Here is a 23285-nt window from a genome sequence, read left to right on the forward strand (position 1 = left end):
AGTATTTCCTTCCGACCCCACCTCAGGAAACCTAGGTTGCCACACCCTGACAGTAGCTGCTAGTCTTAACATCATTAACACTCCCAGAAACCATCCATTCATTCATTTCTCTGCGGGACGGTCACCTTCCTCCCTGTCTCCCAGCAGGGGAGTTCCGAGCCGGGCTAGCTTGCTCACACCCCTGGCTCTTGAGCCGTCCGGCCGGCTGCGGGCGACTGGGACAAAGCGGTGGCGTTTGGAATGGATGGATCAGGGAGAGAATTGAGTAAATGGGTGGAAGCCTCGGCTGCGACCTCCCTCGCCGAGCTTCCTGTCGTGTGAAGTGGGGGTGGAGGAAGTGGGGCTCTGCCCTCCGCGGCCCCACACCTGTGCGAGGGGTGTGAGCTCACCCCAACCTCCAGGAGGGGTAGCACTGCCTTATAAGGCAGCGGAGGCCGAGGGAGGGCGAGGCCGGGTGTGTGGGGAGAAATCACAACATCCGCTGCAGGCGCAGCGGGGCGGGGCGCGGGTGTGGGCCGCTGCGGGACTGGAGGCGACGGGAGAGGGTCCAGCAGCCCCCACCCCCACCCCGGGTCGTCCTGCCTCAGTTTCCCATATGCGCTGTCCAGAACAAGCAGAGCCCAAGGCGTTAGGACGGGACACAAATCCCCAGCCTGCTCTTGTCTACCCAGCAGAAGCCCCGGAGCCGCAGAGCGTGGCGGCAACAAAACCCTACAAAAGCCACTCGTGAGAGCGTCACTCGGGCCAGACCCCCATATGATATAGCCCAATCGGATTGCACTTCCGCGAATGACAGACGCCTTCTTCATTCAATCACACCTCCGACCTCATGGGCGTGGCCCAAAGGTCCCACCTCCGTTTCCCCAGCGAGGGCTCGGCCCTAATTGGCAGTTCGGTATCCTACGAAGGCCTAGAAATTCGAACATAGCGGCCTAACCCCGCCCTCCGGCCAACCAGGACGAGCTTACGTTATTGGTCCCGTCCCCTTCTTCTTTAATCCAATCGACGGCTCGGTGGGCGGGGTAAGATGGAGAGGCAGACTAATAGGGAGACGGCGCGGGGAGCATCCGCTCTGTTATTGGTCCAGTAAAGTAAATAGAGGGCGGGGCGGGGCGGGCCAGCGCCCCGGTGGCCCCCGGAGGGGGCGGAGAGTGCGCGGCGGGCGGCGGCGGCCGGGGAGGCCCAGAGGCCGCGGTGCGGTCACTGCGAGCCGAGCCGCGCCGATCGCCGTAGGTCCCCGGCTCTCGCAGGCTCTTCCGGCCGGGGGCGCGGCCCGGCGGGCCCGGCAGCACTGCAGCTCATGGAGCTCGAGAACATCGTAGCGAATACGGTGCTACTCAAGGCCCGGGAAGGTGAGGCAAGCCGGACACGGCGGCCGGGCCCGGGTGCGGGCACTCGGGGGCTCGCGGCCCCCGAACCCCTCGGGGCACCCCAGGCCCCCGATGCCCTTGAAGCGCCGGTTCTGCGGCCCGGACCCCACGCAGGCACGAGCCCTTCCGGCCTGTCCGCCTCCTGCTCTGCACCTGCCCGTCTGCCGAAGCGAGGCCCAGGAAGGGGCGGGGGGGGGGGGGGGTCGTCAGACCGCCGCCCTGGCACCGGGGAGGGGGTGAGGGGAAGGAGAAGGTGGAGGGAGGGGGGAAAGGAGAGGGGAGTGTGGGCCCTGAACCCGAGGAGGGTCCCAGAGGCCTCCTCCAGGTGAGAGGAGAGAAGATGCCCCACGTGCCCTGCCTGGGCCCAGACCCGTTGGACAGCACAAAGTTAGTGATTAGGTAAAGGCTGGAGAATGAATGAATGAATGTTTTTGCAACCGTAATCCACTCGGTTTGGGGAAACTTCTGGTCACACCTGCCACCAACAGTACTGCCCCTTGCTTAAAGCCCCAGGATATTGAAGACGGGGCTGTGTTGGTAACGATTTTTGCTCTCAGGAAGCCCCAGATATATACTGGGCTGTTGCTAGCGCTTTACAGTTAAAGGCTTGTCTGGAGAACCAGTCTGGTGGTCCCAGTGTGTCTGTGTGTACGTGTGTGTACGCACATGCATGTGTGAGTGTGTGTGGCTCCTCAGGGAGCAGGTGCCTGATAAACATCTGGGGAGGGACAGGAGACCAGAGGACACAGGACCAGACCCATTCCTGACTGCCCTGTGGTCACTGTGCCCTTCACCTGCCACAACCCACCTCAGTGACCTTAACCACTAGACATCCACGAGGTGCCCACTCTGTCCAGGGTGCAGGGGAGATGCTGACAGGACCCTTCTCTTGAGGGAACTCAGGGAGAACCTGAGAATTTTCCACTTTTGTGCTGTAACTCAGCCTAACTCATCTGCTTCACCTGTCTGCCTCTTATTGCAGGCTCTGACCAGAGACTAATCTCAGGTTACCTAGTGAGATGGTGATGAAGCCAGGCGTAGGATGTGGGATGTCCATGCCAGTCTGTAGGCAGCCCATAGAAGGCCCCCTTCCCCAGCTAGGCACAGCGCCTGGTGCCCTCTGCCCACCCAATGCTTGTTACCTCAGGGAGGGGCTGTCTGGAAATCAGCATGGCAGGCTCTAGTGCTCAGGGAAGCGGTCTTATCTCCAGTCCCTTATCGAGCCCAGGGGTTGGGCCTTCCTCTCAGCCTCTGGGGGCATCTGCTGATTCTGTTCTGCCTCGTCATCCAGCTAGCCAGGGAGGAGGGGTGGGGAGAGCCTGGCCGCCTGGGCCTCCTCTCCTAAGGCTACAGCCTGTTGGGGCCTCAGGCCTGTGGAGGGCACTGCTTTGCCTGGCCAGACAGTAGGATCATCTTTGAACAAGCTTTGTTGAGTTGTGGTCAAGTGCTGGATGGTGTGGCCAGGCTGAGGACTGGTGCGCCCACTTTACCCCACCTGGCGCTGCCCTTGCACCTGTGTAGCTTTAGACAAATGTGTTTATGTATGGTTTGGTACTGGGGCTTGAACTCAGGGCCTGGGCTCGATGCCTTAGCCTTTTCATTCAAGGTTGGAGCCACAGGTCTACTTCCGGCTTTTTTTTTTTCCTGCCAGTCCTGAGGCTTGGACTCAGGGCCTGAGCACTGTCCCTGCCTTCTTTTTGCTCAAGGCTAGCACTCTACCACTTGAGCCACAGTGCCATTTCCGGCTTTTTCTGTTTATGTGGCACTGAGGAATCGAACCCAGAGCTTCAGCATGCTAGGCAAGCACTCTACTGCTAAGCTACATGTTTGGTTTTTTTTGTAGATACTTGGAGATAAGATTGTTCTGGACTTTCCTGCCTGGGCTGACTTTAAACTGAGATTCTCAGATCTCAGCCTCTTGAGTAATTAGAATTACTGGAGTCATCGGTGCCCAACTACATTGTCCTCTTTTTTTTTTTTTTTTAACTCAGACTCATGAATTGGCTCTGTCGAAATCACATCAAAAGCTGACTGATGGCTAACGGTTGAAGTGATCTGAGGCCCTGTGTGGTTTGATAACCCTTGGTGTGAACATAGATTTGGCCCTTGGTAGATGCTGGGTTTGTTTGAAGTCCGAGAGGAGCTTGAGTTGTGAGAGCTGGGTTCAAATTCTGCTCCTCTTCCATGATCTTGCGGGAAGATGACTCCTCCATCAGAGCGTCAGTTTTCTCATGAACTTGGGCCCAATCTAGTAGAATCACTGTGAGAGTTAAGTGGGGGAGTGGCTTCAAGAGGGTCTGTGGGGAAGGGAGGGTATAGAGAAGCCCCACAGACTGGTAGCCAGTTGAGAGGATATTTGCATGTGACTTCGTTTTTTTGTCTTGATGTGGCTGGGGGGGGGGGGAGCGGGGGAAGGAAGTAACTTGGGGGCAGGAGGCGGATGGAAGTCTGGGTAAGAGATGAGGAGGGCTGGGGTAGAGGGTGGGAGGAGTTCCCCTTCTGGGAAGGCCTTGCCCTGGGGTTAGGGGGTGGAAATCTGTTGCTGTCTGTGAAGCAATGACCTGTGCACATGGGGTACAGGGTGCCCCAGGGCAGCCAGCAAGTTTCTCAAGGGAACCCTGCAACACTTCCTCCTCTGGACAGCTTCCTTGGGGAGCCCACTGAAGCACCGGGACCCAGACTAGATGGAAACTGAGGCCAGGCAAGAGAAAGTGGTTCCCTAAGGCTATAACTGAGTTCTTTTTTGTTGTTGTTCTGGTCCTTGGGCTTGAACTCAGGGCCTGGGCACTATCCCTGAGCCTCAAGTCTTTGGCTTCAAGACTATAGCACTCTACCACTTGAGCCACAGCACCACTTCTGGCTTTGTGTGTGTGTGTGTGTGTTTAATTGGAGATAAAAGTCTCATGGACTTTCCTGCCTGTTTGGGCTGGCTTTGAACTGTGATCCTCAGATCTCAGCCTCCTGAGTAGTTAGGATTACAGGCATGAGCTACCAGAGCCCAGCTTTATAACTGAGTTCTTTGAGCTGGGGCTTACCTCTGTGTGTGTGTGTGTGTGTGTGTGTGCGCGTGCACGTGTGTGTGTGTGCGTATGTACCAGTACTAGGACTTGAACTCAGGGCCTCTCAGTTTTACTTGGCTTTTTTACTTAAGGCTAGTGCTCTACCACTTGAGCCACACCTCCATTTCTGGCTTTTTGCCACATTTGGAGATACAGGTCTCCAATTGAGAGTCTCATGGGCCAGGTGCCAGTGGCTTATGCTTGTAATCATAGCTACTCAGGAGTCTGAGATCTGAGAATCATGGTTCAAAGCCCTCCTGAGCAGGAAAGTCGCGAGACTCATCTGCAATGAATCACCAGAAAACCAGAAATTCTGCCGTGGCTCAAAGTGTTAGAGTGATATCCTTGAGCAAAAGAGTTCAGGGACAGCACCCAGGCCATAAGTTCAAGCCCCAGGACTAGCAAAAAAAAAAAAAAAATAGTCTTATGGACTATCCTACCTGGGTTGGCTTCAGTCTGAGATTTGATCTCACCTGAGTTGCCAGGATGACAGGCATGAGCCACTAATTGCTGGCTACAGCCCCTCCCAGCCCCCTCATAAAGCCTGTGGAGATGGCTGTGCACCCCAGAACACATGGAAAAGTTGAGGGCTATAGGAGGCAGGCCATAAGCCTTGGGTCTATGAGGCCCAATGCTTCTGGTTCCTTCCCCTTTTCATGGCCTATGCACTAGTCAGTTCCTTGACATGCTTTATATATTTGCCTGCAGTAGGTTTATTTCTTAAATCAAATTTTCAACTGACTTTTGAAAACTCAGAAGAGCTGGCCCACGGAGCCAGTGACCCTGCCGATCAGCCACTGGGAAATCAGTTGGAATTGTGTTGTACTTCCGCTGTTGGGAGGGGCTTTCCCCAGTCTACTTTGCCACACTCCTCACCTCCTCCGTTGTCTTTCATCTGTTCCACATTTACCCACAGCTGCAAATGGGTGTCAGCCAGGTGAAACAAGGCTGGTGTCAGGGCTAGGAAAGCCCTGTGGACAGGACAGGAGATGGAAGGTCCTGAGTGCCAGCCTACCTTGCTTGTGGGCAGAGAGAGGCAAAGGGAGATTGCATTGATGAGCAGCCCGGTGGTAGAAGCCTCCTGGGGTAGCTGACCTCTGCCCCTGGCATCGTTCAGGCACATGCCAGAGGTCCTTGAGCTGTCCCTGGTGGGCCTTGACTAAGCAGTTGAAAGCAATGGTGCTGCCCAATGGCTTCGCTCTCCCTTGTTTACGCTCCCTGCCCAAGGTCCTCCCCACCAGAAGAGGAGCCTGGAAGGACCACGTGACCATGCTGGAACAAGCAGATGAAGGGGCCTGGGGTATCCCCCTTGGCAGGGTGTGTCTTGATTGGGCCCTGACAGCCTCTGGACCATTCTGGGCTTCGGCGGGCGGCATGGTGGAAGTGCGCATGTGCGGGACGCCCGTGAATGCCTGGTTGATTCTGCAGGCGGTGGTGGCAATCGCAAAGGCAAGAGCAAGAAATGGCGGCAGATGCTCCAGTTCCCCCACATCAGCCAGTGTGAGGAGCTACGGCTCAACCTTGGTGAGTCTGGGTGAAGATTTGGGGGAGCTCCCGATGCCAGGGGTGGGGTGACTTGTGATGTTAGGGGTACCTTTTCCCCTCCTTACCCTTGCCCTGGAGGGCACTAAAGGGGCCGTTTGATTGGGAAGATAGAGGGACTCCACCTGGCTCAGTTTCACTTCCTAGGCCTGGGAAGGTGAAGGACAGCAAGCAAGCGGAGATGGACAAGGGGAGTGGGCACCGGGCAAGGGCAGGGCCAGGTTAGGGACTGTCTGAGAGAAGCTGAGGAGTTGAAGCCAGCTGGACCCATGAGTTTGGAGGAGAAGCCCCTAGCATGAGCGTTGGGTCTCCCACCTTGGGAGCACCCACCTTGGGAAGGGTGAGTGGGTGACTTCTGAGTGGGGACAGATGGGCCCCAGACCCCAGTTCTTGCTATCTTGGCAGAGGCCCCATGTCTGGGCACTATGTAGGGTGACCCAGCCTCCTCTGAGGGCCAGCATGTGGGCAGAATGTACCAGAGGCCGCTTCCACGGCCTGGGAGGGAGGCCCAGCCACCAGCAACGGAAGCCACAGCTTCCTCTCCCACTTTCGCCAGGCAGGCAACAGGTGTGGGTGGGCCTGGCCTAGCCCAGGCAGGGCCGGAACCTCCCAGACCGCACCCAAACCCCAGGTCTGTGACATCTGCAAGTCGCCAGAACTGAGAGACAACAAGGGAAGGAAGGCCTGAGCCCTGGAGCCTAAACTCCTGGCTGGGTGACCTGGAACATATTTATTAACCTCTCTGGGCTTTAGACTCCTGAGCTAAATTGGGAATAATAATCATAGTGCCCACCTCGGGAGTGTGGCGAGGGTTCTCCAGGGAGTGATGGTTGCCACACTACTGGGCTGGCAGTTGTTGGGGCCCAGGGGCTGTTGTTGGTGTGGGCAGGAAGGCCCTGCCAGGGAGCTTCAGGTCTCTGACCCCCATCTCTACCTGCAGAGCGAGACTACCACAACCTGTGTGAACGGCAGCCCATTGGGCGCCTGCTTTTCCGAGAGTTCTGTGCCACAAGGCCTGAGCTGACCCGCTGCACTGCCTTTCTGGATGGGGTGGTGAGTACAACCTGTCCTGTGGTCCAGCCCAGCAGTGAGGCCAGGCCGAGGTCCCCGACACCACACCCCATGTCCCCCCTGGCCCCCCAGAAACACACCTGTGGCTCTGCCTGGTCCTCCAGCTCCTCTACCTCCTCTCCTGCAGGCTGAGTATGAAGTGACCCCTGATGAGAAGAGGAAGGCATGTGGGCGGAGGCTCATGCAGAATTTTCTGAGCCACACGGTGAGTGAGCGATGATGGAGATGGACAGCTGCAAGCAGGGCTACAGGCCCAGAGCCCGGGGTGGGGGGTGGGGGTTGGCACAGGCCAGACAGCCAGCTGAGCCACCCCCACCCCTGGCACTCACCAACATATCTGGCAACCCTGCCATGAGAGGAAGCAGCCATCCATGGGGGCTCCAGGCATTGACCTGTCTTTGCTTTGTCCCCAGGGTCCTGACCTCATCCCCGAAGTCCCTCGGCAGCTGGTCACTAACTGTGCCCAGCGGCTGGAGCAGGGGCCTTGCAAAGACCTCTTCCAGGAGCTGACCCGGTAAGCCCTCCTGCCCACCAGCTTAGAGCTATGCTGGGTAAAGGGGCTTCGGCAAGCCTTGGTCTTGGCCCTGCTTTTGACCTTGACAGTGTCCCAGGGTTCCCAGGCATCTTCACCGCAGCCCAGGATGCCTGCCACTCCCACCCAGTGCCTTAGCGGGAGGGTTTATGGGTTGAGCATGCACATCAACGGGGCCTGACTCACCTCGCTGAGCACCGAGTGCCGGTGGCTGACCTGCAGCTGGTCCTTCCTTCACCAGGCTGACCCATGAGTACCTAAGCGTGGCCCCTTTTGCCGACTACCTCGATAGCATCTACTTCAATCGTTTTCTGCAGTGGAAATGGCTGGAAAGGTGAGGTCCTCCCAGGCTGACTAGGAGAGGCCAGGTCACTGGGGCTCTGTGTGTCTGTGTGTGTGTGTGTGTGTGTGTGTGTGTGTGTATACACGTGCACACATGCATGTGCCCAGTACTAGGACTTGAATTCTGTGTACTATTCCTTAGCTTGTTTGCTCAGGGCTGGAGCTCTATCACTTGAGCCACTTCTGGCTTTTTGATGATTCATTGGAAATGTCACAGACTTTTCTTCCTAGGCTGGCTTTGAACCTCACAATCCTCAGATCTCAGCCCTGAGTAGCTAAGATTACAGGCATCAGCCTGGCCCACTTCTGGCTTTTTGTTGGTTAGTTGGAGATAAAAGTCTTGGGTTTAACTGCCCCAGGTTGACTTTGAACCATGATCCTCAGATCTCAGCCTCCTCAATAGCTAGGATTACAGGCCTGGCTTTGTTCAGGGGTATTGAACCCCCAGCTCAGCCAACATTTGCTTGTTCCTTTTTGTCTACAGGCAGCCAGTGACCAAAAACACCTTCAGGCAGTACCGAGTCCTGGGCAAAGGTGGCTTTGGGGAGGTGAGTGGCCAGGCCCTGCCATGCAGTGTGCCCAGGGTAGTGTCAGGCGGGCTTGGACCAGCCTCTTCACCCCCAGGCAGGGAAGGGCCGGCTCCCATTTGCCCCATCTACCCTGGCCACAGGTGTGCGCCTGCCAGGTGCGGGCAACAGGCAAGATGTATGCCTGTAAGAAGCTGGAGAAGAAGCGGATCAAGAAGCGGAAAGGGGAGGCCATGGCACTCAACGAGAAGCAGATCTTGGAGAAAGTGAACAGTAGATTTGTAGTAAGTACAGAAAGCTTTGTCCTTTCCCCAGGGCCAATGCTGGCTCCTGCTTTCCTCCCCCTCCTGGCCAGGCTGAAGTCTCTGCCTACCACCATCAGAAGCACAGCCCTGCTTACCCTGCCCCCCTCTGTACCCAGGACAATGGCCAGGAAGGCTGGGATGGGGGTGTGGATGCCAGGCTTGGGAAAGGCGGCAATCTAGAAGGCATCAGCCGCAGCCCCAGGGCCCCCTGCCTGAGGGCTGGGGTCCCCTGATCACAGGTGAGCTTAGCCTACGCTTATGAGACCAAGGACGCATTGTGCCTGGTGCTGACGCTGATGAACGGAGGGGACCTCAAGTTCCACATCTACCACATGGGCCAGGCTGGCTTCCCTGAAGCACGGGCTGTCTTTTATGCCGCTGAGATCTGCTGCGGCCTGGAGGACCTGCATCGGGAGCGCATTGTCTACAGGTGCGGGGGAGCGGCCTGTGCCTGGCCCCGCCCTGCTAGGGAATGGGACCGTGAAAGGATATTGTGCCCAGAAACAACAAAGGGGTCCAGGCCCAACAATCCCCTACAGTAGGCAGACCTGAGAGCTTCAGACCAAGGCTTTGGGGGGGGGGGGGGGTTCTGGTTCACCCAGGTGTGAATTTTTATTTTATTTGATTGATTGATTTTGTGCTGGTCCTAGGGCTTCAACACAGGGCCTGGGTGCTATCCCTGAGTCTTTGCTCAACCACTTTTTGCTCTACCACTTTGAGCCACTTCTGGCTTCTGGCCAGAAGCTTCACTTCTGGCTTTCTGGTGGTTCATTGGAGATATGGCACACACACTTTCCTGCCCAGACTGGCTATGAACCGAGATCCTCAGATCTCAGCCTTCTGAGTAGCTAGGATGACAGGCATGAGCCATCTGCATCTAGCCATGAATTCTGATTTTATTACCCTGCTCCCCACTCCCTTTCCTTTTCTGGGAAGCTGAAATTATCCTTTCTAATTTTTGTGTGGTTGACTCAGTGGAGTATTCTGGTTTGGAGAGCTACTGGTGATTTCAACTTAGCTTCATAGAAGCTTCCAGAGGGTCAGGAGAGGAGCCCTATTTTGTAGAGGAACAGTAGCCAGCTACAAAACGAGAGGGGATTCCTTGGTATTGAGTGAACAGGCCTCTGGTGATGTCTGGGAGGGGTGTCCCTCAGGGTTGGAGCCCCCTTTTACATGCCTCGAAAGTTCCTAGGAGTTCTTGTCCCATAGATCTGCTGCCCTGGGAATGCAGAGCTGCCTGTCTTGCTGGCAGCCAAGGGGCCCTTCACCATGTAGGCCTTCACCATGTAGGCCTCCAGTGGGCAGGCAGGGAGGGCCTGTCTGGCTGCCTGCCACCCTGAGTGCTGGCTGACCCTGCTCTTCTCTCCTCCAGGGACCTGAAGCCGGAGAACATCCTGCTGGATGACCACGGTGGGTGGAGGGGCCTCAGGTGGGGGCGGATAAGAGAGGAGTTCTCAGCCCCTAACCTGCTTCATCTCCCTTCAGGTCACATTCGCATCTCTGACCTGGGACTGGCTGTGCATGTGCCTGAGGGCCAGACTATCAAGGGTCGTGTGGGCACCGTGGGCTACATGGGTGAGTGTCTTCCTCTCGCTCAACCCACTGTCTCCTGGGCCCTCTCACTGGCCTGGGCCCTGTACTCCCACTACTGTATGGAGGTCTCCTGTCCAGAGAGACCTCACAGAAATGGACAGGGGTGGGTGTCTACTCCTCAGAGTAGATACCAGGGTCCATATTGGTACAGTTGCAAAGATGAAGAAACCAAGACCTAACCCGGATTCACAACAGCATACATTCACTAAATGCCTTTTGAACTTGTGATGGAGGTGGCCACCAGGGTTTGGAAAAGGGAATTAAATTTTTCCTTTTTTTTTTTTTTTTTTTTTGTGCTGGGACTAGGCTTGAACTCTGGGCCTGGCTGCTGTCGCTGAGCTCTTCAGCTCAAGGCTAACGCTCTATCACTTGAGCACAGCACCACTTCTGGTTTTCTGGTGGTTCATTGGAAATAAGAGTCTCATGGACTTTCCTGCCCTGGCTGGCTTGGAAATGTGATCCTCAAATCTCAGCCTCCTGAGTAGCTAGGATTACAGGCGTGAGCCACCAGTGCCTGTTTTTTGTTTTTTTTTTTTTTCTTTGTTTTTTTGCTCAAGGCTAGCACACAGCACTTGAGCAACAGCTCCACTTCCAGCTTTTTGTTGACTAATTGGACATAAGGGTCTCTGACTTCCTTGCCCAAGGTGGTTTTGATGAACCGCTGATCTCAACTCCCAAGTAGCTAGGATTATAGGCGAGAGCAAGCTTTTCCCTGGCTCTAACTACATCCTCTCCTAAGCTGCTCATTCCCAGAGTACTCAGAGTAGGTGGGCCCATTTGAGGTCCAGGCAGGTAGAAGGGCTGAGGTGTGACCACACTGTCCCTTATGGGACCCTGTGACATAGTCGTTTCCATTCTAACAAGATTGGGGAACCTTTTGACTACCAAGGGTCCAGTCGGTATTTATGATATCATTTATGGGCTGTGTGAAATTAATATAGGTATGGGTGGGATTGGGAGACAAAGGGGAAAAAAATGGAAGGAATGATATTGACCAAAATGCATTGTACTCATAATCAGAATGACTGAATTGAAACTCCTTTGTACAACTACTTAAAAAATACATACATACATGTATTTATATATGTGTATATATATCTGTATATATATATATGTTAATACAGGCAGACAGTCATGGGCAGCTGATGAGAAGCATTGAAGAAGCAAATGACTTCAAAGGTCCCCAATGTACAGGGTCTCCCTGCAGCCTGTTGGGTGGCCCTAGGCTAGGCATTCCACTCCCCCACCCCCCTACTCTAGTTTGAAAAACAACACCACAGCTGCCTTTTAGCCTAAAGGAGATAGTCAAGTGAGGAAAACTCGCCAGGTATCTTCCTGGAAGGCAGGAAGTTTCAGCCAGTTGGGGTTTCTACCACGTGGCCTCTCCATTAGGAATTTTATTTATTCTTTGTGTGTGTGTGTGCCACACTGGACTCAGTGACCCAGTCCCAGCTTTTTCCCCCTCAGTGCTGACTCGCTGCCACTTGAGCCATACCTCTACTTTTTTTCCTTCCTTCCTTCCTTCCCCCCCCCCCCCCGGCTAATTGGCCCTATATGTCTCACAGACTCTTCTGCCTAGGCTATCTTTGAATGGTGATCCTCAGATCTCAGCCTCCTGGGTAGCTAAGATTACAGGCCTGAGCTCTTAGCTCCCAGATCTTTTCAGAGCCTGCTCAAAGCCAGCCCAGGTAGGAAAGTCCCTGAGACTCTTATCTCCAGTGAACCACCAGAAAACCAGAAGTGGAGCTGTAGCTCTAGTGGTAGAGCGCCAGCCTTGAGCAAAAAGAGCTCAGGGATAGCACCCAGGCTCCCTGATGGACACAAACAAAAACCAGTAGACCTGGGGACACCAGGTGTGACCTTCTCAGAGCCACACTGGGTCCCTACACTGTCAGAGGTCCCCACCTAGCCCACATTATGCCTGCTTCACCAGGGGTGTTTGAGTCAGTCCTCTGACTTCACATGTGCTGAGCCCCGGCCCCAAGGGTCCCCACCCAGCTCTACCTCCTGTGCCTCCTGCCCAGCTCCAGAGGTGGTGAAGAACGAGCGTTACACGTTCAGCCCCGACTGGTGGGCTCTGGGCTGCCTGCTGTATGAGATGATCGCCGGCCAGTCGCCCTTCCAGCAGAGGAAGAAGAAGATCAAGCGGGAGGAAGTGGAGAGGCTGGTCAAGGAGGTGCCCGAGGAGTATTCCGAGCGCTTCTCCCCACAAGCCCGCTCACTCTGCTCTCAGGTAGTGCGATCGATGATCTGATCGATCAGCGATCGATCAGCGGGAGGCCTGGCGGGCCTGGGCTGGAGCCCGGGAGCGCACCACCCACCTGCCCACCCCCTGCCCTGCCGCAGCTCCTCAGCAAAGACCCCGCCGAGCGCCTGGGGTGCCGTGGGGGTGGCGCCCGGGAAGTGAAGGAGCACCCCCTTTTCAAGAAACTGAACTTCAAGAGGCTGGGAGCTGGCATGCTGGAGCCCCCCTTTAAGCCAGATGTGAGTGCAGCCACGTATGGTGGGCGGGGCCCGGGCCTGTGGGAGGGGCCTGGGTGGGCGGGGCCTTGGAGTAGTAGTTTGTGTCTGCTTTTAGTTGCAAGCATTGCTGTCTCATGCCTTAGGGAAAATGTGTGTGTGTGTGTGTGTGTGTGTGTGTGTGTGTAGGTGAATACATTAGGTACATGAAATTGAAAAGCTCAAGGTCGGTCTGGGTTTTGGTATACCTGGATGGGACAGAGAGGGGAAGAAGCAAGGCTTGCTCTAGTAGTGGAGGGAATTTGCATTTTCTCCCATTCCTCTGCACTGGGTTGTTGATTATATAGTCTTCACAGCTCAGCCATCTTTGGAGACAGAATAACCCGTGCCTGGTTTCAAAATAAATCCCAGCTGGGCTCTGGTGGCTTGTGCCATGCATTCATAACTATTCATGAGGCTGAGATCTGAAGGTCTCAAGGTTCCCAGCTAGCCCAGGCCAGAAAAGTCCATGAGACTCCCATCTCCAAAAGAATCAGCAAAAAGCTGGGCTGGAAGCATGGCTCAATGGATAGGGTGCCAGCCAAGCAAGAGTATAAGGTTCTGAATTTGAACACTGGTATCTGAAAGGAGGGGAAAGAAAGAATATTCTAAACAGGGAGGAAAACCAAAGTTCTGCTGCCAGAAGGGGAGACAGTTAGTGGATTGACTGCCTTTCTTCTTTTTTGGCCGTTCTTGGGGTTTGAACTCAGGGACTGGGATGTTTCCCTGAGCCTCTCTGTACTCAAGGCTAGTGCTCTGCCTCTTGAGCCACAGTGCCCGGTTGACTGCCTTTCATTCAGCAGGACACTCATCCATTTATCGAGTATCTTGCAGGCCAGGCACTCTGCAATCATCAGAATCTAGCTCCAACTTCCTTAAGCTCAGCATGCAGTGTGTTAATTTGGTTTGTCCAAAAAATCTCAGCATAGGACCAACCTCAGGGTTTCATGCTTTGTTGCCAGCATTGTCCATCTGTCCCTTGACTCTGCTCTAACCTGTGGATCATGTGTCTCCTCCCAAACCCAGGCCACCTGTGTAATGCCACAGGGAAATTTTGATTGGCCAGGAGCAGGTCATGTGTTTGCCCCCTTCTTGGGTCTAGGGGGGTTGGGTCACAATGGAGGGTCACTTGGGGAGGCCTCAGGTGATCACAGGTGGGCCAGATTGATGGCTGTCATCCACATGTGTTTGTGTATTCATTTGACAAATATCTGAGTGCCCACATATGCCAGAACCCAGATATAATGAGGTCCACAGGGCCCCGCTTTGTCCTTAGCTTCTGTGGAGAGAACACCAAAATAAACCAATAGAATTTCAGGTAATGCTAACGCTGACAAAGAGAAATAGAGCAGGTTAAGAAAACAATGATGGAGGGAGCCTTAATAGTCCCAAAAAGGGTGAGCTCTGAAGTTGTTTAGGCAGAAACAAAATATGATCCAGATTTGGGGAGGGGTTGAGCATTCCAGACCAAAGGAACAGACAAGAATCCTGGGACAGGGCCCCGTGGCACTCATGTGGCTAGAGCCAAGTATGTATGGGGAAGATGGAGTGCCATTCAGAGCATGTTGGGGGACCTTTGGGGGTTCAGCGGGAATGTGGGGTGGCTTAGGGCAGGAGTGGATGTAAGGAGGGGTTCCTAAGGTTGCCCTGGCGTGCGGGCTTGGCCATGGGGTTGCCTGGACCAAGCAGGCCTGATTGCATCAGCCTGACTCTGAGGTTGATACTATTGCTCAGATATATTTCTTTTTTTTTTTTTTTTTTTTTTTGGCCAGTCCTGGGGCTTGGACTCTGGGCCTGAGCACTGTCCCTGGCTTCGTTTTGCTCAAGGCTAGCACTCTGCCACTTGAGCCACAGCGCCACTTCTGGCCATTTTGTGTATATGTGGTGCTGGGGAATCGAACCCAGGGCCTCATGTATATGAGGCAGGCACTCTTGCCACTAGGCCATATCCCCAGCCCCTCAGATATATTTCTGAATCTGCAGGTTGAGAGATCAAATCAGTGCCTCAGAGTTTGACTTTGTAGAAGCACTAGAGGAAAAGCTTTAGCAAGAGTCACGCAGCATATAGTTTATCCATTCAAAATGTACAGTTCAAGCTGGGGATCAGTGGCTCATCCTAGCTGTCATCCCAGCTGCTGAGAACTGAGCCTCACAATTAAAAGCCAGCCCAGGCAGGAAAATCCCTGAGACTCTTGGCTCCAATTAACTACCAAAAAGCCAGAAATGGCAGTGTGACTCCAAATGGTAGAGCACTATCCTTGAGCACAAAAGCTCAGGGACAGTGCCCAGGCCTTGAAATCAAGTTCCAGGACCAGCACCAAAAACAAAACAAAAAGTAATTCATTGTTTTCTAGTTTACTAGAATCTAGTTTCTAGTTTCTAGAATCATTTAGCCAGGCATCTGTGGTTCATACCTGTAATCCTAGCTACTCAGGAGGCTAAGACCTGAGGATCTCAGTTCAAAGCCAGCCCAGGCAAGAAAGTCCATAAGACACTTATCTCCGATGAGCCACCAGAAAACTAGAAGTGACACTGTGGCTCCAAGTGGTAGAGCATTAGCTTTGAACAGAAAAAAAAAAAAAAAAAAAAAAAAAAAACCTGAGGGGCAGCACCCAAGCCTTGAGTTCAAGCCCTGTGACCTCCAAAGAAAAGGAATTGTTCAGCTGGGTGCCGGTGGCTCATGCCTGTAATCCTAGTTACTTAGGAGGCTGAGATCTGAGGATCGAAGTTCGAAGCCAGCCCAGGCAGAAAAGTTTGTGAAACTTTTTTTTTTTTTTCCTGAGTTCTGGGGCTTGGGGACTCAGGACCTGAGCACTGTCCCTGGCTTCATTTTGCTCAAGGCTAGCACTCTACCTCTTGAGCCACAGCACCACTTTCCGCTTTTTCTGTTTATGTGGTGCGGAGGAATGGAACCCAGGGCTCCATGTATCCAAGGCAAGCACTTTACCACTAAGCCACATTCCCAGCCCCTGTGAGATTCTTTTTTTTTTTGCCCAGTCCTGGGCTGTCAACTCAGGGCCTGAGCACTGTCCCTGGCTTCTTTTTTGCTCAAGGCTAGCACCCTGCTACTTGAGCCACAGCGCCACTTCTGGCCATTTTCTGTATATTTCGTGCTGGGGAATTGAACCCAGGACCTCATGTATACAAGGCAAGCACTCTTGCCACTAGGCCATATTCCCAGCCCCCTGTGAGATTCTTATCTCCAATAAACCACTAGAAAACCAGAAGTGGCACTATGCTTCAAACATGTAGAGCACTAGTCTTGAAGAGTGTGGAGAGAGCATCCAGGCCCAGAGTTCAAGCCCCATGACCAACAAAAAAAAGGATAAAGAACTGTTCAACTGTCACGACAATAAGTTTTAGAATTTTTTCACTAGCAGTCTTCCCCATTCTTCCCCATCTCTGTTCCTAGCAATCACTAGTCGTTCTATGTATTTACCTAGACTGGACATTTTGTATCTGCAGATGTAATCAGTCAATACTGTTCTTTATGACTGGCTCCTTTTAGCATGTTTTTAAAGCTCTTCTGTGTTCTAGCATAGATTGATAATTTATTTCTATTTAAGGCTGGGTAATATTCCATTATACAGATAGTACATTTTATGTATTCATTCTTCAGTTCATACACATTAAGTATTTCCAGGTATTTGATCTATAATGAATTATACTGCTGTGGACTTTTTTTTCCTTGAGTCTTTTTTTTTTGGCCAGTCCTGGGCCTTGGACTCAGGGCCTGAGCACTGTCCCTGGCTCCTTCCCGCTCAAGGCTAGCACTCTGCCACCTGAGCCACAGCGCCCCCTCTGGCCGTTTTCCATATATGTGGTGCTGGGGAATCAAACCGAGAGATTCAGGTGTAGGAGGCAAGCACTCTTGCCACTAGGCCATATTCCCAGCCCTCCTTGAGTCTTGATGTCATACCCAGACTGGTCTTGAACTCATGGGTTCAAGTGTTCCTCCTGCCTCAGCTTCCCAAGTAGCTGAGACTACAGGTGCTTGCTGTCATATTTGAATTTTTTTTTTTCTTTTAAGTCATGGAGCTTGAATTCAGGTCCTAGCTGCTATCCCTAGGCTTTTTGCTTTGAACCCAGATTCTCAGATCTCAGCCTCCTGAGTAGCTAGGGTTACAGGTGTGAGCCACTGGCAGCCGGCACCACGCCTGGCTTCTGTGAACATTTTGGTACTAAGTTTTAATGTGGACAGATATAATTTCTTTTGATTTCTATTGAAGCGTAAAATTATGAATGCTTACCAGGTGTCAGTGGCTCACGCGTGATCCAAGCTACTTAGGAGAGAGAAAACAGCCAGCCCAGGCAGGGAAGTCCATGAGACTCTTATTTCTGATTAACCATCAAAAACCTAGAGGTGTGGGGCTGGGAATATGGCCTAGTGGCAAGAGTATACATGAGGACCTGGGTTCGATTCCTCAGCACCACATATACAGAAAATGGCCAGAAGGGGCGCTGTGGCTCAAGTGGCAGAGTGCTAGCCTTGAGCAAAAAAGAAGCCAGGGACAGTGCTCAGGCCCTGAGTTCATGGCCTAGGACTGGCCAAAAAACAAAACAAAAAAAAACCTAGAGGTGGAGCTATGACTCAAGTGGTAGAGCACCAGCCTCGAGTGAAATAGCTAAGGGATAGTGCCCAGACCCTGAGTTCAAGCCCCAGTACTGGTACACACACACACACACACAAAAAAAAAAACTTGTTGTGTGTGTGTGTGTGTGTGTATGTGTGTATGAGTGTGTGTCTTGTCTGACTGCTGCCTCTGTCTTCCAGCCCCAGGCTATTTATTGCAAGGATGTTCTAGATATTGAACAGTTCTCCACAGTGAAAGGGGTGGAGCTGGAGCCCACGGACCAGGATTTCTACCAGAAGTTTGCCACCGGCAGCGTGCCCATTCCCTGGCAGAATGAGGTGAGGCCTGTGTGGCAGGTGGGCAAGGGACAGGGCGCCCCAGGCGCAGCTCACACAGCTAAGTCGGTGCTCTTGGTAGATGGTGGAGACTGAGTGCTTCCAAGAGCTGAATGTCTTCGGGCTTGATGGCTCAGTTCCCCCTGACCTGGACTGGAAGGGCCAGCCACCTGCACCCCCTAAGAAGGGACTGCTACAGAGACTCTTCAGTCGCCAGGTGAGCCCGGCAGTGTCTCCTCTGGACTCCAGCTTGGCTTTGGGGGAGTGCGGGAGGGGTGGATAGGAGGCAGAGCCAATGCCCAGAGTCTCTGGCCTCATTCCCTCTGTCCCCTGCCCCTGGCTGGGCTCATGGCCTCTTTTCTCTTTCCAGAGGTGAGCAGTGTGGGCTCCCCAAGGGTTGGCCTTGCTGTCTGGCCTTGGGGAGCCCCCCCAGGCAGCCCTTCCATGGCAGAGGAGAGATGTGGGAGAAAGAAGTCTGGTGCCCGCTTCCCCCCGGCCCCCTCTCTGCTGCTGAGGTTCCCTGCGTCCTGGCCCCTTCAGGCTGCTGGCATTGCAGAGCCATCTGTCTCCCTGTGCCCGGCCTCTGTCCACGGACTGGACCGAAGCCTTGCCCTGGGAACTCCCTCCCCCCTCACCCCATGCTGTTGCCAAAAAAAAAAAAATCTCCCGCCCTGTGGCCACCCATGTATGGCCTGAGCCACTGCTCCAGGCCCTCGTGGGAGGCTCCTTCCCAGAGCACGATGCTGGCAAGTGCCCAGCCTACCCTGGCAGAGCAGTGACATCATCCCACGTGACATCATCACCCTGTGATGCTGTGCCGGATGACATCACTGCATGATGTTGCGCGGATGCTATCACTGGGCTGTTACGGCATTGTTCAGTGTGACATCATCGCTCCCTGTGATGGCACCGCTGTGTGTGATGTTGCTGGTGGCTAACGGCACCTGCTCTGCCTCTCTCCCTCCATGTCTTCCCATCCCTCTAGGATTGCTGTGGGAACTGCAGCGACAGCGAGGAAGAGCTCCCCACCCGCCTCTAGTCCCCAGGCCGAGGCCCCCACCGGCGGTTGGCGGTAGCAGCTCTTTCCAGTGCTGTTTACAATTTTGCACAGTGGTCTCCCCCATCGCCCACTCGAGTTGTGGCCGGGGAACGTAGCCGGAGCTGTCCTGCGTCCTCTGCCCCTCAGCCCATGGCCTGGCTGAGTTTGGCAAGGTGTGGGTCATCCCTGGGACAAAGGTGCGTCCCTTCAGCTCTCCTCTGCGGAGTGCGGGGCTTTCTGTATTTATGTATTTGTACGAATGTATATAGCAACCAGAACGTTCTGAACTCCCAACAGGAAGTTGGCACCCTGGCCTCAGCTCCCTGGGACAGCCAGCCTTTGCTGGGAGAGCTGGAGCTGGGGCAAGAGCCACTGCCAAACCTGAGGTTTCTCAGGCCCAGCCTGGATGAACTGAGGCTTAGCCAGGACACAGCATTGCACTGGCCAGGACTGACCTCGAGACGCACGCCTGCCCTTGCTGCCTTGGGCTTAGGCCACCTTCTGGGGCCCAGTGCTCCACACTTGTCAGAGCTGGAGTTAAGGTGTCTGTGTCTCTTATGCCTGTGCTAAAGCAAGAGATCAGGTGGACTGTAGGACCCATCGGACCACTGCCCAAGCTGTCCCTCTGCCTTTCAACTCCCAGGACACCCTGTCCCTCAGCCTGGGCCTTGTCCCGAAGACATCGTTCAGTAATGTCCTGGTCCAGGCCATCTGAGGGGATAGGGGTATCCCTGGCCCATGCTCCAACATTCCAGAATACTCCCTCATAACAGTAGAGACACGTGCCCAGCAATAATCCTTCCCTCCCTATGTGTGCTTGTGGCAAGTGTGTGTGGGTGGGTGGATGCCTGCGTGTGTGTGTGTGTGTGTGTGTGTGTGTGTGTGTGTGTAAGGGGGGTAGGGTAAGGCTGTACCTGGCCCCAGGCCCCAGCCCTGGCCCTTCTCAGACTGTGATAACCACCCTGGTCCCAGTGTTAGGGTAGCATGGGATGACCGGGCCCTGGTTTTTCCGTATTTAAAGCCAATTTTTATTACTCATTTTGTTCAATGTGAGCTGCCACATGTCTCTGTGTGAATACAGGCTGAGCACAAACCTGGCCCGCTGCCCCTGCCTGCCTGTTTCTTACTTCTGGTGTTCCAGGGGGTGGGTCTTCCTCCATCCCTGGTCCAGAGGAAGTGGGAAATGTTTAAAGATGGGGTGAGGGATGGCCCTGCCATGGCCCAGGACTCGAGATGACTCCTTTGGGGTATACTTGCCAGGCAGCCAGCTCTGGTTTGCCTATGGGCTTTACCTGGTGGGTTTCACCATTTTCTAAGCAGGATGTGACTGTGGAAGGAAACCTTGGCCTAGTGGCCACATGTAAACCTGGGGTAGTTTGACCCCTGCCATGTGCCTGACCCTGTTCTTGCATAAGATCCATCACTATTTTGCCCTTCAAACACTCAGTGTGGATGAGTGTGAACTAGGGAATGTTGACACAGGAGAGAAGACAGCAGAGGCAGGAAGGGACCAGCTACCCAAGTATCAAAAAAGTCAGATTCTTTTTGTATGTGTTTTGTTTCAAAGACAGCCTGGGGCTGAAACTCTTGGCTTTGTACTTGCCAAGCAGATATTCTACCACATGAACCACGCCACTGATCCTTTGTCCTTCCATTTCAAATTAGTATCTCACATTTATGCTTGGGCCAGCCTAGACCATGATCCTCAGAGTATTTATGCCTCTCATATAGCTGGATGACAGCTACACACCTAGCTTTTTTTTTTTTTTTACAAGTCCTGGGGCTTGAACTCGGTCTGAGCACTGTCCCTGGCTTCTTTTTGCTCAAGGCTAGCACTCTGCCAACTTGAGCCACAGCGTAGGCCACTTCTGGCCTTTTCTATATATGGGGTGCTGGGGAAGTCAAACCTAGGGCTTCATGTATACCAGGTGAGCACTCTACCACTAGGCCATATTCCCAGCCCTCAGACTTTGTAAACTCTTTATTCAGAGTCTTCCAGTATCTCCAGCTACCCAAGAATGTCCTTAGTTGGGCATTGGTGGCTCACGCCTGTAATCCTACTTACTGGGGAGGCTGAGATCTGAGGATCATAGTTCAAACCTAGGTGGGGCAGGAAAGTCCATGAGACTTACCCCAATTAACCACCAACAAGCGGGAAGCAGAGCTGTAGCTCAGGTGTCAGAGCACTAGCCTTGAACAAAAAATGCTAAGGGACAGTGCTCAGGCCCTGAGTTCAAGCCCAGGGACCAGCCCATCCAAAAAAAAAAGGATGCCCTGTAGCCACCACAGAAGTTTATTCTTGCTTACACAAGCAAGGAACATAGAATGGGAGCTTTGCCATTACAGGTTCAAGTCCCAGCATGATGGCTTGTCAAGCTGGTTTTACACAAGCCCTTCCCTTTGTCTAGGAAGATGGGTGTGGGAATTCTATGAAAATCTACTGAATAAGCCATCGAGCTTCCCCAGTCCCTAGGTGACTGGCAGGACTCTTAGCTGCTGGGGGAGTGGGTGTTGGGTGCCAAGCTGAGCAGCTATTTTAAGAACAACTAGAAGGTGCCCAGCACCAACTCAGCAGAGGGGCCTCTTGGCGTGTGATGTGCTCAGGGCCTCTCCCATTAACCCGAAGGCAGTAAGGAGGTGAGGGACACACAAGGACTTCCAAGGGCAAGTGGCCATCGCAGGGTAGAGATGTGAACCTTCCTGGCCCTGAGGTTGGAAGCTGAGGTGCCTTGTCCCCCTCCTCTAGATTTCAGGTGGCCTGGCTAGGTATTACTTTGCAGAGTCCAAAGCCCAGCCATGGGCAGGTACATAAGACTGGATGAGTACCAGGAGAATGTGCGGTTCTGAATTCCTCTGCCTGCCACTGGACCCAGACCCTCCTGTCCAGCTTTCTGTTTGGGGGAGTAGGGTGACATCTAGGGACCTTCTTGGCCAGGATGAACCTCACTTTAATCCTGAGCAGATGAGCTTCCAGAATTCATCTTCCAAACACACCTCCTCTTCAGCTCCCTACCCGGCTCTGTGGTGGGATCTAAGGACCCGGATGGAACCAAGAGCTCTGGTAGCTTGGTGCTCAGTATAATAAGCATCAAGATGAGGGCTCTGTGGCACCTGGAGTGATCTGAACTGTGGCACAGGATTGTAGGGTGCTTTGGCTGAGGGTTGGGGGACAGCATGCAGAGAGGGCCACAAAGGTGCCAGGCAGATGGTTCTGAAGGATGGTATAAGGCCTCTAGTGCTCTAAGGGGGGCCGGCTGCTATGAGGGGGGAACAGAGGTGGAAAGAAATGTGTGGCTGTAGCTGAGGTTGGTGAGAGAGGGTATGAAGAGCTATGTTTGGGGCTTAAGCTTCAGCCAGAGACGGGGAGCCCTAACCAGTTGTGTGGAGGTTTCTTTCCCAACATTTACAAAAGTCTCCTAAGTTTCCTTTGGGGAGCCCTTCATCCCTCTCCATCTGGTTTAGTTGGTGCTGGATTTATACCCCATTTATACACATTACACTACTAACACCCAGGTAGCTAGGCTATTACAGCATCTTCTACCTAATTTGGTGTTAAAAGGACAAAAAAAAGGGCCTTGAAAAACGTAGTCCCAAGCTTGCCAAGAATGTATGAAGCCCCAACTTTGACCCCCAGACTTACAATAAGAAACAGATGACATAAAGGTGTTTAGACCAAAAGGGTTCAGGGGTGTAAGATGCTATAGCCATTTGTGTCTTGCCCTTCCTTCCTTCTGCTAGTACTGGGTTTTGAACTCAGAGCCTGAGCACTGTCCCTTAGTTTTTTCACTCAAGGCTGTTGCTCTATCACTGGAGCCACAGTTCTTCTGGCTTTTTCCTGGTGAATTAAGAGATAAGTGCCTCATAGACTTTCCTGCCCAGGCTGGCTCCAGATTAATCCTCAGCTCTCAGCCTCCTGAGTAGCTAGGATTACGGTTGTGAGCCACTGGTACCTGGCGTGTCTTGGCATTCTGAACCCTAACACCAAACCCAAGGAGAATCCCGTGGCCAAACTGGAACTGTGCCCAGTACACTTTAAGGCAGCAGAAAACATGTCTAGTGGCCCACCATAACAACATACATGGACAGTGATTCCTATTCACCCCTATGCAATCTGGGTGCCAGCCCTCCAAGGAGAGAGAGTAGATACTCTGTCCACTTAAAACATGTCTTCTATTCCACAGCAGAGCTGTTTGACAATTGTACACTTGGTTGGCCAAGCCCAAGAATAATCATCTGTGGGCTTTTTGTTGTTGTTGGTTTGGGTTTTTGCTAGAATGACTGGGACTGGGAGGATGCTCTTCCAGGATGGTGGAACAGAGGCTGGAGCTGTGCGAGGCCATCCTTGCCACCATTTGGGGATCCCTTGCCTGAGTATGAAGAATGGAAGTATGGAAAGAAGCAGATTTACAGGCCTGGTGCTATTTCCCAGACAACCGAATCCAACTGTGACCACAGCTAGAAGCTAACTCTGGGTTTGCCAGTTCTTCGAGCCAGACC

General features: G+C 53.4%; 1 protein-coding gene across 3 annotated transcripts; it reads left to right on the forward strand.

Annotated features, from left to right (window-relative positions):
• Positions 1-1161: 1161 nt before the first annotated feature.
• Grk6 (G protein-coupled receptor kinase 6) lies at positions 1162-19648 on the forward strand. 3 transcript variants are annotated; one of them, XR_007209120.1, is made up of 17 exons: positions 1162-1352; positions 5858-5953; positions 6912-7024; positions 7170-7247; positions 7456-7556; positions 7816-7908; positions 8401-8464; positions 8587-8727; positions 8988-9178; positions 10121-10158; positions 10234-10323; positions 12366-12574; positions 12688-12825; positions 17615-17752; positions 17832-17966; positions 18733-18985; positions 19086-19648. XR_007209120.1 is itself a non-coding variant. In XM_048334126.1 (16 exons), exons 1-16 carry the CDS (start codon positions 1301-1303, stop codon positions 18786-18788), a joined length of 1731 nt encoding a protein of 576 aa, XP_048190083.1. In that variant the 5' UTR covers positions 1162-1300; the 3' UTR covers positions 18789-19648. The 3 variants fall into 3 exon arrangements, 2 of the variants coding, with proteins under 2 accessions (XP_048190083.1, XP_048190084.1); XM_048334126.1 differs by having other exon boundaries at positions 18735-19648; XM_048334127.1 differs by lacking the exons at positions 1162-1352; positions 5858-5953 and having other exon boundaries at positions 6858-7024; positions 18733-19648.
• The last annotated feature ends 3637 nt before the right edge of the window (positions 19649-23285 follow it).

This window comes from Perognathus longimembris, chromosome 25 (genome assembly GCF_023159225.1).
Source record: "Perognathus longimembris pacificus isolate PPM17 chromosome 25, ASM2315922v1, whole genome shotgun sequence".
Taxonomy (NCBI): domain Eukaryota; kingdom Metazoa; phylum Chordata; class Mammalia; order Rodentia; family Heteromyidae; genus Perognathus; species Perognathus longimembris.